The 14,705-nt window shown below is 32.7% G+C and overlaps 1 protein-coding gene across 6 annotated transcripts in view; it reads right to left on the bottom strand.

Annotated features, from left to right (window-relative positions):
- The window catches only part of LOC126964921 (uncharacterized), a 648,802-nt gene that overhangs the window by 357,551 nt on the left and 276,546 nt on the right, over nt 1–14,705 (bottom strand). For 5 of the 6 annotated variants that reach the window (XM_050808242.1, XM_050808243.1, XM_050808245.1 and 2 more), the window contains 2 exons: nt 13,419–13,587; nt 8,740–12,716 (listed from right to left, as the gene is read on the bottom strand). In XM_050808242.1, the coding sequence (XP_050664199.1) occupies nt 12,096–12,716; nt 13,419–13,587 (790 nt within the window). In that variant the 3' untranslated portion in view covers nt 8,740–12,095. Of the gene's footprint in view, nt 1–8,739; nt 12,717–13,418; nt 13,588–14,705 lie in introns of those variants that run through there. The other variant, XR_007729448.1, reaches the window with a different exon arrangement.

Genomic DNA, 14,705 nt, shown 5'->3' with positions numbered 1-14,705 from the left:
TAAAAACCAAATTTTACAATTTACAATTAATTGTGTGTGTGAGAGAGAGTGAGTGTGTACATGTGGATTAGAATTTGGACCTTTAATTGGGTCCATATATACAATGCGTGTCTTTGAATTAAATAGTATTGGTAAACAGTAAATAATTTATCATACATTTTTTATCAAGAATGAATGATTAACATGGCTCATACTGTAAAAATTAGAGGTAGTTTGGTGATAATTTTCGTAATTAAGGATATAAATGTAAAGAAAAAAAGTGTGTGTGTACTTATGATATGTATGCATGCAAGAAGTTATACTTCTTTGGCGTAACAAAGCAAAAAACCTTAAAATTATTTATTCCTCAACGTTTGTAGAAAGAACAATATTGTAAAAATCTTGCAACGATATCTTTGACAGTTAATTATTAAAATGAATACGGCTGTACGGGCTTGAACCCTTTGCCTATCCTCCCAATGGACTAAAAAAAATAACGAATGTCACAAACGTCAGAAAATTTTAGGAACCAACTTCACCCTATTACAGTAATGCGCGCGCAAATTAAAATTTCACTCTCATCATTTTTTCATACCGCTCCTAAAGAATATAACTTTAAATATGAATTTCTTTTCATATATTCTGTAGACATGTAATTATTTTTTATAAAAATAAAAGTTTTATATAAACCGTTAAACCGTTTTCAATTACTCACACTCACTCACATACACACACACACACACACACACACATACAAGGTGCACTTTTTGACCTTTCGGTTCATATACGGTTCATTACACCAAACACAGCGGAGGTACAAACCAACGTACTTATAAATGACCAGAGATTGGAACTTGTGGACACTACGGTCTTCTTGGGTATCACGTTAGATAAAAAGTGGGGTCCACATATTACCCATCTAACAGATAGACTCAGCTCTGCGGCATATGCAGTTAGAAAGATTAGAGAGTACACGAATGTTGCGACCGCTAGATTAGTGTACTTTAGTTATTTTCACAGCATCATGACGTACGGTATATTACTATGGGGTCATGCTGCTGACATTGATATAGTGTTTGCACTGCAAAAGAGAGCTGTTCGTGCTATATATCAGCTTGGTTATAGACAGTCTCTCAAAGAAAAATTTAAAGAAATAAATATTATGACTGTTCATTGTCAGTACATTTATGAAAATTTAATATATGTTCACAAAAATCGTCACCTTTTTGCTCTTAATAGTGATTTTCATTATTATAACTCTAGAAATAAGGGATTGCTTGTAACTAATTCTAGTAGGCTTCATAAGATACATAATAGCTTTAAGGGTAAATGTATACTCTTCTATAATAAAGTCCCAGCCACTGTTGAGGCATTATCTATAAATAAATTTAAATGTTTTATAAAAAAATGGCTCTGTCGTAAATCCTATTACTCCACTGCTGAATATCTAAATGATCGGACAGCCTGGGACTAGATTGTGATTATTTTATAGCGACTGTACAATATTGTATATTTTTATTGAAAAGAGCGCATACAAAAAGAAGGCTGGGAGAGTTTCTTGCGCCGCTTCTTCTCTCTCAGAGCGCCATTTGTTTCCGAAGCGGTAGTAGTATCTAGTAGTATAAGAAATGACATCAAAAAGAATTCTAAAGGAATCAATCAATTTTAAGAAAATAAATTCCTTTTATACCTTTTATTGTTAACCATAGAATGTAAATTGGTTGCCTACAGGACAGGCTACGCCTAGTGTAGGGAGCAAATATTATGTAATATTATGTGATAAAGTGTCTGTATATTATAATAAATAAATAAAAAATAAAAAAATATCGCTCTTTTGGCGTTTTCTTGCGATAATGGCCTTAAAGAGCACCAACATATACAATCATTAAAATCGCGTGTGTGTCAGCTGTCGGGAATAACAAAACATTCACATATTTATGAGTGTTAGACACAACGAGATTATCACGTTATAATAATCTATTTTCACGTCGCGTTACAGTCGTCTCGATAAATAACGTGCTCGTTTAGCAATGGCTCTGATGTGATACTTTACAGGGCCGTACTTGAAATATAGGGGCCCGAACATTTAATTTTAATTAAAACACGATGTAGTTTATTGCTTGATATACAATATATAAATAAAAGAGAATGTATGTCTGTAGGTTCCCTAATAACTCCTAAACTATTCCGACCGATCAAGTAGTAGAAGTACGTATTAAAATTATCTTGATTCCGAAGTCCATGCATCAAAATGAAGGTGGAGAAAGCGATAGGTAAAAGTTAGGATTTTAAGCCATAAATTTGCTTGTTTAGCGGGCACACGTTGTACACTTTTTTTTAAAGATATTGAGTTTTTAAACCAATTTATATAACAATATGAATTAGTGAAAAGGCTCCTGTTTCCATTAATTGATTTCTGGTATTGAATACTAACTTGTTGAGTTCATTAACAATTTATCGTCAAAGATATGATTTTTAAAATATTTTGTATGCTGTCCGTACAAACATCTTTTAAAACACATAAATTACTACCCGGGGCGAATAAAGAACAAAAAGTGGGGCAAAACAAGAAAAAAATAATAAATTATTCATTATTCTTATTTTCGAGACGAAACAGGAATAAAATCTGGGGCGAAACAAGATTTTTTTTTGTGGGGCGAAACTTTGCGGGGCGAAACAGGAACAAATCGATTCGTTGAAGCTCAAGGAAGGTTTACATATATAACTTATATGGCAAAACAACGTTTGCCAGGTCAGCTAGTATACAATAAAACACACTTTAAGAAGCTTATCTGTGTATACTTAAAATAAAAATTGCATAAATTAAAAGAAATAAGAGAACAATTTTAAAATAGGTACAGTTAATACTATATAGATCGTATCGTAAATTAAGTAGTATAGTAATTCAAATTCAAATATTTTTATTCAAAATAGGATGTGAAATCACTTATTGAAAGTCAAAAAACTACCACCCATTCCAAAATGAATGCCTCAGGCCTGAGAAGAATGGGCGCAAAAAACTAAGCGCGTTTTTTTTTCATCAAAAATATGTTTTAGTATTAAAGTAACATTTACAAAATAACATTGTACAATTAAACTTATTATTTAATAGCCTGAGGGCGGTCGCTCCATTCCCAATCTGTGGTATCATTAAGAAAGTCATTTATGTTATAGTAACCTTTACCACACAAACGTTTTTTAACAATTCTTTTGAATAAGGTAATACTTTTGTTTTGAACATTCTCTGGGATCCTGTTGTAAAAGCATATACATCGCCCCACAAAAGACTTGTTAACGTTAACGTTTGTTAATCAATATAAAGATAAAAAAATATTAGTATCGACTAAACGTTATCGATTCTTATTTTTATATGTTAATTATTTTTAATTGATTTAACAGTAGTTTTAAAAATTGATGGATTGGTTAGTTGTAAAGAACGATATAAGTCGTACGTTGAATTTTTTGCTGTCGTAGCAGAAGTAAGATATCCTTAATGATAAAACGCCTTTAAAGTGGAAACTAATACTTAAAATGATTAAAATAAATAACGCTCTTGAAATGACACAAAATTTATTAAAAAACCATATAGTTGCTATTGATATCAGATAATTTGCTATACTCAAATTAATAACAGATAATTGCGGCCAATTATTTATTTTTATTTTTTTATTTTATTGTAATTGGAAAACTTACAGCTAAATACAATAATAGTTAGGAAAATATTTACATAAAAGGCTATTTACAAGTTTTCGCAGATATTTACTAGCTAATTACATAATAAATAGTTACAAAAAGAGGATAACAAAATCTGATCTAGCGATATGGTAAAAAAGATTCGTTAGTTTATACAAGTATGTTATCTATTATACATAAAAAATTAATACATAAACGGACGTGCATCTACATGCACGTGTTCAGTAAAGGCTGACATTTATTGAATACTCTTTTGCTTAGTCATATACTCTTCAGTCTACACTATATTATACCTACTTAATAATGTAATAATAAATGCTGGTGTTTTAATTTCGTTACCGTTGTATTAAATAAATCTATATGCTACAGTCTCTAACAATGTCATTATAAAACCTGCATGCCCTTATAAGGAATGAGTTTTGTCGATAGTATGTTATAGGCAACTAATCCCTAATACATTGCATACTCCCTCTACGTTCATTTAAAAATAGTTTAATCGAAATCGTACCAGCAGAATCAAGCGGTAAGCGATCCTGTACTATAAGAACATGTTTTTAAAATATGGCCTATATAGGCAGGTCAAACTGCATATAATGTGATTGAATATATCAATATTATATTATTTGTTATTTATTTATTCAATTTATTGAAGTCACTCACTTAATTTAATTCTTCATTGTGCAAATGTGCTTATTATTCAAATGTAGTACATTTAATGCTGACAAACTTTATTCTTTAACAAAATTTAAACGTATTAGAAACCAACAATTTCTACATATGTAGGTTTAGCTTGGTAGTTTCACCTATTCGTATATTTGGCAAAGTTGGTAACGTTTACTTAACCATCATCATCAGCCGGAAGACGTCCACTGCTGGACCTCCCCTAAAGAGCTCCATGACAATCGGTCCTGCGCTGGCCTAATCCAACGACTTCCTGTGATCTTGAATAGATTGTCGGTCCACCCTGTCTACCAACACTGCGTCTTCCAGTACGTGGTCGCCATTTTTTCATCGCCGTCAGGATTTGCCGTTGGGACAGTAAAATCCTCGAACTATGTGCCGTGCCCACAGCCACTTCGGGACTTTGGCTGTTTATATATCCTGGATTGGTATTGTTTTGATTTCCTCATTTCTGATTCGATCTCGAACGGGCAAAGTTATACAAGTGAATATAAAAATGTTAGTAACTTCACACATACACTATAAATAAATACAAGTATTATTGAAACATTTCATAGATTAATTAAAAACAATATGTATTCAAAGAAAATATACCTGTAAAATAAACAAAATAAAACAATTTCTCTCTCATAGAAATATTCAGGTGCATGGAACAGTCATCATATCCCTAGACTGTATATTAGGTACGGGAACGACCCTTTCCACATCATCACCACAAGCAATGACATGATCGAAAATAGTTTACTACTTAAGCTAAGTTAGTTAAATTCAGCTCGTGCTTCGGGGCCTCCCTGTGTATGATTTCGTACGCGAATGACAATATTGCTCCCGTCACGGCTGTGTGTTTGTGTGTATGTTAAAATGTATTCATTTGCGCAAGTCCGCCTAAGCGCATAAATCAACACTGCCTTAGGCGGCTTATTAATATTTGCAATGAATAAGAATACTGGATGTGACTAAAACAATGGCACAACTTTTGTGCATCTACAATAGTATAATATTGAAATTTGAACATTTTGATGTATAGTTTTTTGAGTTATACATTTTTTTTTAATACTACAGTTACTATATCCCAGGTGTTGAACCTATTAGGAAGGGTTTCTTTTATGTCGACATATACGTAAGTCAGAAGTCCTTAGTCTTCTAACTCCAATTAAATCCTTGTTTATTAAATTTTCTAAATAGATCTCTTCTAGTTCTATATTATCTGTAACTGTAATAATATACCTAAGAAGAACTTCGGTATGTATTGCTAAGCTTTTACTCGGAAAGAGATGCATAATACTGTTTGTACAGAAATATAATGTGTATTAATTGGAAGATTACTTGTATTTTGTGCAGAACAGTTGTCGCATCTGTTTTTACATTATTATCTCGTGGATCTTAAGATGATTACAATGTTTGATATCAGAATGCTTAACAGAAAACTGAAGTCTCTATACTAACAAATATCATTAGTTTAAGGATTGGTCCCCGCTGTACTCAAACTAGACACCGCAGGCGTAGTTGTAAAGTGCGGCAAGTAATACTACGCCCCAGTGGGCGTACCTACTCCAGCCAGTATCGAACAATGTGTGACGTTGACGTGCCACACGTTCTGTTAAACTTTGCTAATAATTGAAATTAAAATACCGGGTTGCGTAGTTAAACTTTGTTAAAATAATACTACAAGAATTAAGAAAGACACTGGGATCACATATTATCAATAAGTGTTTTAAAATAACACGAAGCGTGTGTTACAAACATTGAAAGATGTCATCGAGTGTCACGATGCCACGCACACAAGCATCTATAAGTTGCCGAAATGAAAAAGCTATTATTCTTAGGTAGTACGGTATCTAGTTGGAGCACAGAGACCAATCCTTTATCTAAGCATACATTCTTAGATCATTTATACGTATAGATAGTCTGTGTCACATGTCGAAAACTGTTAGCCTCTGTCATCAGCAATGCACGCACACTAAAACAAACTGACGGACATATTCCGACTGTAAGACGTAACTGTCATTCACACTGAAGTATTAAACCTGGCCTGTTGTCATTTCCAACAGCTATAGGCTCTATCAAGACATACATTTTCTAAGCATATATCACTTCGTTGTTCGTCTCTTAGCTTGTTAGACCATTTTTATGTAGTACGAAGTTCATATTCACATGAAATAAGACTTGTCTACGACAAAAGGTAATAAATTCCAAAGTCTCAGGTTCTGCTGATTACCTTAGAACAGTAGTAGAATTAGTTTCATAACATTTCCTTTGATTAACGCGAGTGTTTTTTAAGAATTACAAGTCCGAATTGATATTTATATCACAACTAGCTGACCCGGCAAACGTTGTTTTGCCATATAAAGTATAATTCACACGATAATTTTATAAGTAATAAAATATTGCCTATATTATAGCCTGTACATAATTTTGTTCTATTGTCCATAGTTTTTGCAGCGCACGCAAAAATAGGTTTTCGATTTTACACCTTGTGTTACAAAATAGCAATTTTATTACGGATCCCTAATTTTGAAAAAAAACATAGCCTATAGCCTTCCTCGATAAATGGACTACCCAACACTGAAAGAATCATTCAAATCGGACCAGTAGTACCAGAGATTAGCGCGTTCAAACAAACAAACAAACACTGCAGCTTTATAATATTAGTATAGAAAATACATTAAAGCTTCGTTATATAATATTTTATAATATAATATATTTTGAGCAGCAGACTCGTTGTTAAATAATTAGTAACAGCTTGGATTATTGAATAACTCGTTCACGTTATATTTGCCATTGGATTAATTGCTTGCGGTACAAAATGAGTAATTGGGATTATTAATTTTACAATAGGTACAACCTGTGAAGCAATGATGCAAAATACAGTTGAATTTATCATATTATAATTGTGGTGATAAAGACTGGAAACTTTGACGGTGATCAGTCCAATTAGATGTACACTTACATTAAGGATTGATTTTCGCTGCGCTCCAACCAGATACCACAGGCGTAGTCGCAAGGTGCGGCAACTAATACTACGTCCCCAGTCTCGAACAATGTTTGACATTGACGTGCTATATGTTCTGTTAAAATTTGCAAATAATTGAAACTCAAACTTTGTAAAAATATACTACAGTAGAAAAGACAGACACTTACATATCATCAGTAAGTATTTTGTATTTTATTACGAGTAATTTCTATCTATACTAACATTATAAAGCTGCAGTGTTTGTTTGTTTGTTTGTTTGTTTGTTTGTTTGTTTGTTTGTTTGTTTGTTTGTTTGAACGCGCTAATCTCTGGTACTACTGGTCCGATTTGAATGATTGTTTCAGTGTTGGGTAGTCCATTTATCGAGGAAGGCTATAGGCTATGTTTTTTTTTCAATATTAGGGATCCGTAATAAAATTGCTATTTTGTAACACAAGGTGTAAAATCGAAAACCTATTTTTGCGTGCGCTGCAAAAACTATTGACAATAGAACAAAATGATGTACAGGCAATATTTTATTACTTATAAAACTATCGCGTGAATTATACTTTATATGGCAAAACAACGTTTGCCGGGTCAGCTAGTGTAAAATAACAGGAAGCGTTTGTTACAAAATTTGAAAGATGCCATCGAGTGTCGAGATGCCACGCAAACAAACATCTTTACAAAATATAGCAATACTACAATATAAATTTGCTATCATAAAAAAAAATTTGTTCTAAGATAGTACGCTATCTAGTTGGAGCGCAGCGATCAATCCTTAATCTAAGTATCTACACTAGCTAAGTAGCTAATGTAGTGAAACTTTTTTAAATAAAACATTTTTAAAGGATTGAAACGCGTGTAATTGTAACTGTATTTTTACATTAGTAATTTTTAGACCTAAAATAATAATAAAAATGTAACCTTTTCGCAAAATCTAATGTAAAAACAAAGTTACAATTACACGCCATTTAATCTTCTAAAAAGTGTTTTAAATACATCTTTATTTATAAAAATAAAGGCCGAGAGGAGTCGGACGTTCAGTTGATGGTAATTGATACGTCCTGCCATTACAATTCAGTGCCGCTCAGGATTCTTAAAAGACCCAAACGCCCCTTGAGACATATGATGTTACAAATTTCACTAGCTACGGCGCCCTTCAGACCGAAATACAATAATGATTATACATTACTGCTTCACAGCAGCCATAGGCGCCGTTGTGGTACCCATAATCTAGCCGGCATCCTGTGCAAAGGAGCGACCCACTAATAAAATTATGGCTGCGGTGATCATTTTAGGTGATTTAGGCGGGGATGATAACTTATTATCAATCCAGTTTTCTGTTTTTGGAAGACATCATCTTTTTGTATCAACACCTACCTTTTTTATAACTTACGATCACTTAATATAATATTATGAATAAAAATCAGTTTCATTAAAAATGTATTTATTTTCATTTATTGTGCTTCTCATAGTCATAAATAGGACAATTGACGCCCAGAAATTTTAATTACAATAGTGAAATTTCCATCTATACAATATGAAACATAATAAAATAAATATCCCATAATTTATAATTAACAAAAAAACAAGAATAATGTGTTCACAGTAATAAATGTATCTTAAATATAAATAAAATCAAGCCTATTGTAAGTACAAACTGTGCAATAAAATATTTTATTATTACTACAAATAAATCACGATTTCTATCTTTTATTCTTAATATGATGTTCTGCGCAATATTTTTACATATATTAAAATCATATAAATACATTATCCATTACATCCAACGGGGTAATGCTGCCAGTATTCTTGGTACGCTTCCTCGTAATGATAGTTTTAATTTTATGTAGGCCTAGTATTGTAAATATAGTTATAAGATTTGTTTTATTCGAATAAATATGGAAGATTAAAATCATTATAAGACAATTCATACCTTCAAAAAATTTAAATCAGAAACGAAAGCATTATTTATTCAATTTATCTATAACCGTCATCTTTTGTATGAAATGTGAACTATGTATGAAATGCGCTGCAAAGTGTATTCTTTGGGCTTTATCTACATATATAAAAATGAATTGCTGTTCGTTAGTCTCGCTAAAACACGAGAACGGCTGGACCGATTTGGATAATTTTAGTCTTTAATTATGTGGAAGTCTAGGTGTAAAAGGTGAATAAATATGAAAATGCTGCTAAATTAAATAAAAACAACAAATTTGTTTTTCCTTTGATGTGTCCATACATAATTTCTATGAGAGAATTTATTGACGCACGGTTTGACAGTTCTGCTGTGAAACAATTCCATTACGACAGCAGGGTGCATATTTTACGAAATAATTTTTCATATTTTGATATATTATTGACAAATTCATATAAAAACATTATTTTATTTATTATATACAGAACAACGTCTGTCGGGTCAGCTAGTGTTTTATAAATGTTTAGGTTTGTTTTTAAGTTCGTCTTTTTTCTTATTCATCAATATTATGTTATAAATGAAAGTATGAATGCCCTTTAGATATTAATCCATCGTTTTTTGAAGTCTTGTCTATTTTTACTATCCTCAACGGGTACTTAAATTTCACAATTACTGTGAAATTGATCAATGACAATCCATACCTTAGATTTAACTCTCGTTATTTTACTGACTTTATTAAAAGCAACCATTTTAGTAACGTTATAAAAAAAGATGAATTACAAAATTGCTACTCTGCCTTGTAGGACAGTTAATACTCTTTAAATCATAAAGCAATGACTCGTACAAATAATACTATAAAATAACATAATTTTTTTTTCTTTTAATTATATGCCCAATATTGTAACATAATTATTCCCGCATCGTTCATAAATTTTGTTTTCAAATTTCATTTCAGAAGTATGGCTTATCACTTTGATAAAATAGAAAACTGTTTAGATTTGAAAGAACGACATCTCAAGTCAATTTCCTAATATACAATTATTGGTGTTATCAACTGTAAACTAGATATTGTAGATGAAGCCACAACCTGAGAGTTGAACAAGACTCATAAGATTTATCAACGATACGTCACTTGAACGGTTGGTTCAGTTGGAAAAGCGCTCGCACGGAACACGAATTTAGTTCCAAATTTATTTGTGTAACATAATTATTGCAGTCAAACGCTTGAATAACTGTACCAAAAACACTGAAAATATCTACACATTTATATCTCCCACCATAATATTTCACCAGATTTTAAAATAATTGATTATAATACAAAATTACTCCTGAATATAACTGATAGTCAAAAAGGGAAACATAATAACGACAGATAAAACGGTTTTAAATAAAACGATATTAAATTCAGCATAATATCGGTCATTTGACCGTTGAGACAACTTAAAATTATTTGCCGGTAAATCCACAGTAAATCTTTTAGATGTAAATAATATTCGTAGCGGCCGTGAAACTGCTAAATGTAAAGATTTGCGTAAGATCATAAATAAAAACGATTAAGCTAATATTTTACAAAGTGCATGCATAAATAGAAAATTGTCTTTTAGGCCTATAGTAACTTTCGGAACGGCAGAAATAGGTATATATGCTTTTAGCACCAGTGAGAATTTCTACATAATCAAATACCGTAACGCAAAATTAAAACATTCGTGATATGATTACAAAATTCAAATTTCTACAATATCTTAGATCTACTTTTTACAATATCTACAGAATTACTCACCCGATTTTTACAAAGATTCAATTATTTGGGACTAGTTCGAAATAATTTACAAGGACGAAATACTAATCTACGCATGGTCACATTATATAGTACAAAAATATCTAATTCTGAAACCAATTTACATAAAAGATTGAAGTCAAATACAAATAAATTATGTTATGTATTTTACATTTTATAAATTACTTACTATTAGTCATTATAACCATTAGAGAAGGCATGAGGCCGTTAACCAGAAATAGGCCACGAGAAAATAAAACTACTAAATGCTTATCGTACTGCCAAATTGAGACTTTACACTACTACAGTTTCAATAAAATCCTTACTTTTAATATTTAAAACAATTTGTTGCAGTTGTATTGTGATAGAAAGAGCGATTAATGAAAGGTTTCTAAATTTGACATGTCTGATCACCCGTAGATTCTTGAATTACATCTTAATACGATTTTAGTAAAAATCAAACTCAAATTTAAGTCTTATTTTTCCTTTCCGTTATCATACTAATAAAAAAGTAGTCTAACTAATTCCGCTTTATACAAAAGCATATTCACGTTCGTTCAAATACTATTAATGTCAACCCTCAGGCATCTGGAGGTCTATTACCAAAATCGAAAGCCGAAGTTTCGGTCCAAAACGAAATAACGACGAACTTCGAATTTAATCCTATTACCAAAGTACTTCGGGTCCGAATTTCGTTTCGGAACCATAGACAACCAAAGTAAAGTTGTAGTGACGATCATAATAATGTCAAACAACGAGAAAGTAAATGTCAGGTGAATTTGGGATTAAGGTAATCGAAAGACAAAATGTCTGATAGCGTACTTAGTATCGACCTTCGGATCCGAAACATTTTCATTATAGGAAAATGTACGATCCGTCAACCGAAACTTCGTATTTCGATTTTGGTAAATTTGGCTCCTGAGTTTAGTAATTTTCGTGAATTAAGAAAGGATAGAACGATCATTACCCTTACAATCTATTATCTTATTTGGGAGTTGTAGCTTTCATATTTCAACCACTATAATCTCAGTATGGCAGCACGGTAAATGTCTCACAACTATTCACCTAAACTTAAGTCCAATATCACTAATTTATGATAATTGAATTTCAGCTGACAACCTGTGTCTGGATGAAGCTCTTGTGCCACAAGTGCCACATGTATTATTGCTGTAACCTGAGTCGGAACCAAACGATGAATCTCCACTGGGAGGCTTGGGAGATGCTCGTGGACCCCTCCAACAGGCGATTCCAGGAAGCTCCCCACCAGGCCAAGCTCCACCTGCATTTATAGGCATTGGCCCCGGTGGTCTCGCACCGATCGTGCCCACTTGAGGATACAGCCTTAACAAAGCATCCAATAGAACTCCTTCGTGAAATTCGGAAGGATCAGGTGGATGGACATGTCGCGGCATTCTATGTCGTCTCCTGTCTAGGGATTTTGGTCGTCGATCTAAGCGTTGCTGCCGAGGTCGATGTGGAAGAGATTGTGGCGGCCTGGAACAAGTCCGACAAGGAACGTCGCCAACGAGACTGAGCTCATCTTCAGCGAAGTGGTCATCGCTGTGGACTGAGTCATCTGATCTGTGAGGAAGTTCTTCGTAGACGGGAGCATTGCAAGCATTCCCGCATGGGTTATTGCCGCGCCATGATCCGTTCCCGCCGCAGACAAACACAGTGCGACCCTGACCGTTTGGTCGTTTCGTTTCAACCATCTGTAAAACAGTAATTAGTATTAGTGTTACAAGGGTATAAAAAGTGAGATATTATTTAGGAATATTTTGGAATGGCATTATTGATGAAATCATTGCATATTGTTCAGAAGGGCGTGATTGGATCCATTTAGTAGCAGATGAACATCAACAGAGAATACATCGCATTGACGTTCAAATAAAATCAAATCATCTTTATTTGCAGGATAAGGAATTAATGTGGGTTTATTGTCTTATCATTTTCTTGACATTATTTGACATTATAGTTCACGATATATGATTGCTTTTTGCTTTAACGCTTCAAACATAGATATGTTGTTGTTGTTGGCTAGGAATTAGATCGGCTCCTTGCCAGTACCGACTTACGTAGTAGCTACGGACCCTCCTACGGACCCTATAATTAATAGGTCCTCTTATCCTAGCTCATAAGGCATGCAAACTTATAATACTGATAGAATTACTTATTTTTTAATTCTGATATGATTGTTTGATAATAGGTATTATTAATATACTGCCTTATAATAAAACTATATACATCTCAAACGAAATTGAAATTAACATCAATTATAAAATAAATTTAAAGAGTATATTTATCATCTACTATCATGCAGGTATGACACATTCGTCTTCTAATAAATTAGACAGCAACGAATGTACTAAATATTGTTTGTGTGTGAAAGATCTTGAATAAGAATTCAAACTTACCTCTAGTTGAGGTTCCATATCTGGCCTCTGCGGCAAAGGTGGTCTCCTTGGTAGGTCTTGCAGATCTTCGTATAGTGGTGCAGGGGGTGGAGCCCTCCTCTGTGATCCGGAACTCTGACTAGGTGCTGTGGATTTTGATGGCAGTAGATTTGTCACTTTTCTTTTATTTCTGGAAAGATAGTTTTACGATAAGGAACATGAGATTACAAAAACAATAATTAGAAAAAATATTTAGTAAGTATGTAAAATTCATCGACCAGTGCTTCTAAGTCTATTTTTTTATGACAGTAAGGGATCAGACGAGCTAGATATTCAGTTGATGGTAATTGATACCCCCTGCCCATTACAGTGCAGTGCCACTCTCTGCACTTGTCACCTTGAGACATAAGATAGTAAGACTCATTTGCCCAGTAATTTCACTAGCTACGGTACCCTTCAGACTAAACACAATAATGTTTACACTGCCTCACTACAGAAATAGGCGCCGTTGTGGTACCCATAATCTACACCGGCTTCCTCTGCAAAGAAACATCCCACTGGACAGTTTTGGAATCAGATATTATAATAATATCATTAATTTCTGGTTAAGATTAATGACTATCATATTCTTAACTTGAGTCAAGATCATTAAGCAATATATTCTTTTTATTTTTAAGGGAAATAAACAGAAAATTAATAACTTATAAGTAATACAAATTATGTTATTCCTTAATCAATCAAGTTTCTAATACTTACATTATTATCAAATAAAAATAAGTGAATGTGTTATATAATATAATATTTTCATTTGTTTAATAGACAAATTTGTATTTAATTCATACAAAGTAGTACAATTGAAAGTAGATTTTCATTTAAATCAAAGTAAATCACACGACTAATCCGTTGTCAAACGTAGGTAGGTACTGTTATGCGATATCATTAAAACAAAACAAAATGACTAAATGTTAGTGACGTAGTGCAGTTTTATTTCAAAGTACCCTCATTATTACTTTTTATAATATGAGAAATTTATGTTAATGATACTACATATTATTTTATTCTAATGTGTATCAGGCTCGTTAGCTTAGCGGTTAGAGTCACCCATTTAATTCTTATAGAGGTGGTCGGGGGTTCGAATCCCTCACGAGCTGTCAATTTTTTGTAGTTAGTAGTTAATTTTTATAAATGAATATTGATTATTTAGATGTACTTGTACCGGCTCGTTAGCTTAGTGGTTAGAGTCACCCATTTAACTCTAATAGAGGTGGTCGGGGGTTCGAATCCCTCACGAGCTGTTATTTTTTTTAT

This window comes from Leptidea sinapis, chromosome 6 (genome assembly GCF_905404315.1).
Source record: "Leptidea sinapis chromosome 6, ilLepSina1.1, whole genome shotgun sequence".
Classification (NCBI taxonomy): Eukaryota; Metazoa; Arthropoda; class Insecta; order Lepidoptera; family Pieridae; genus Leptidea; species Leptidea sinapis.
This window is presented reverse-complemented; position numbering and strand designations above follow the sequence as displayed.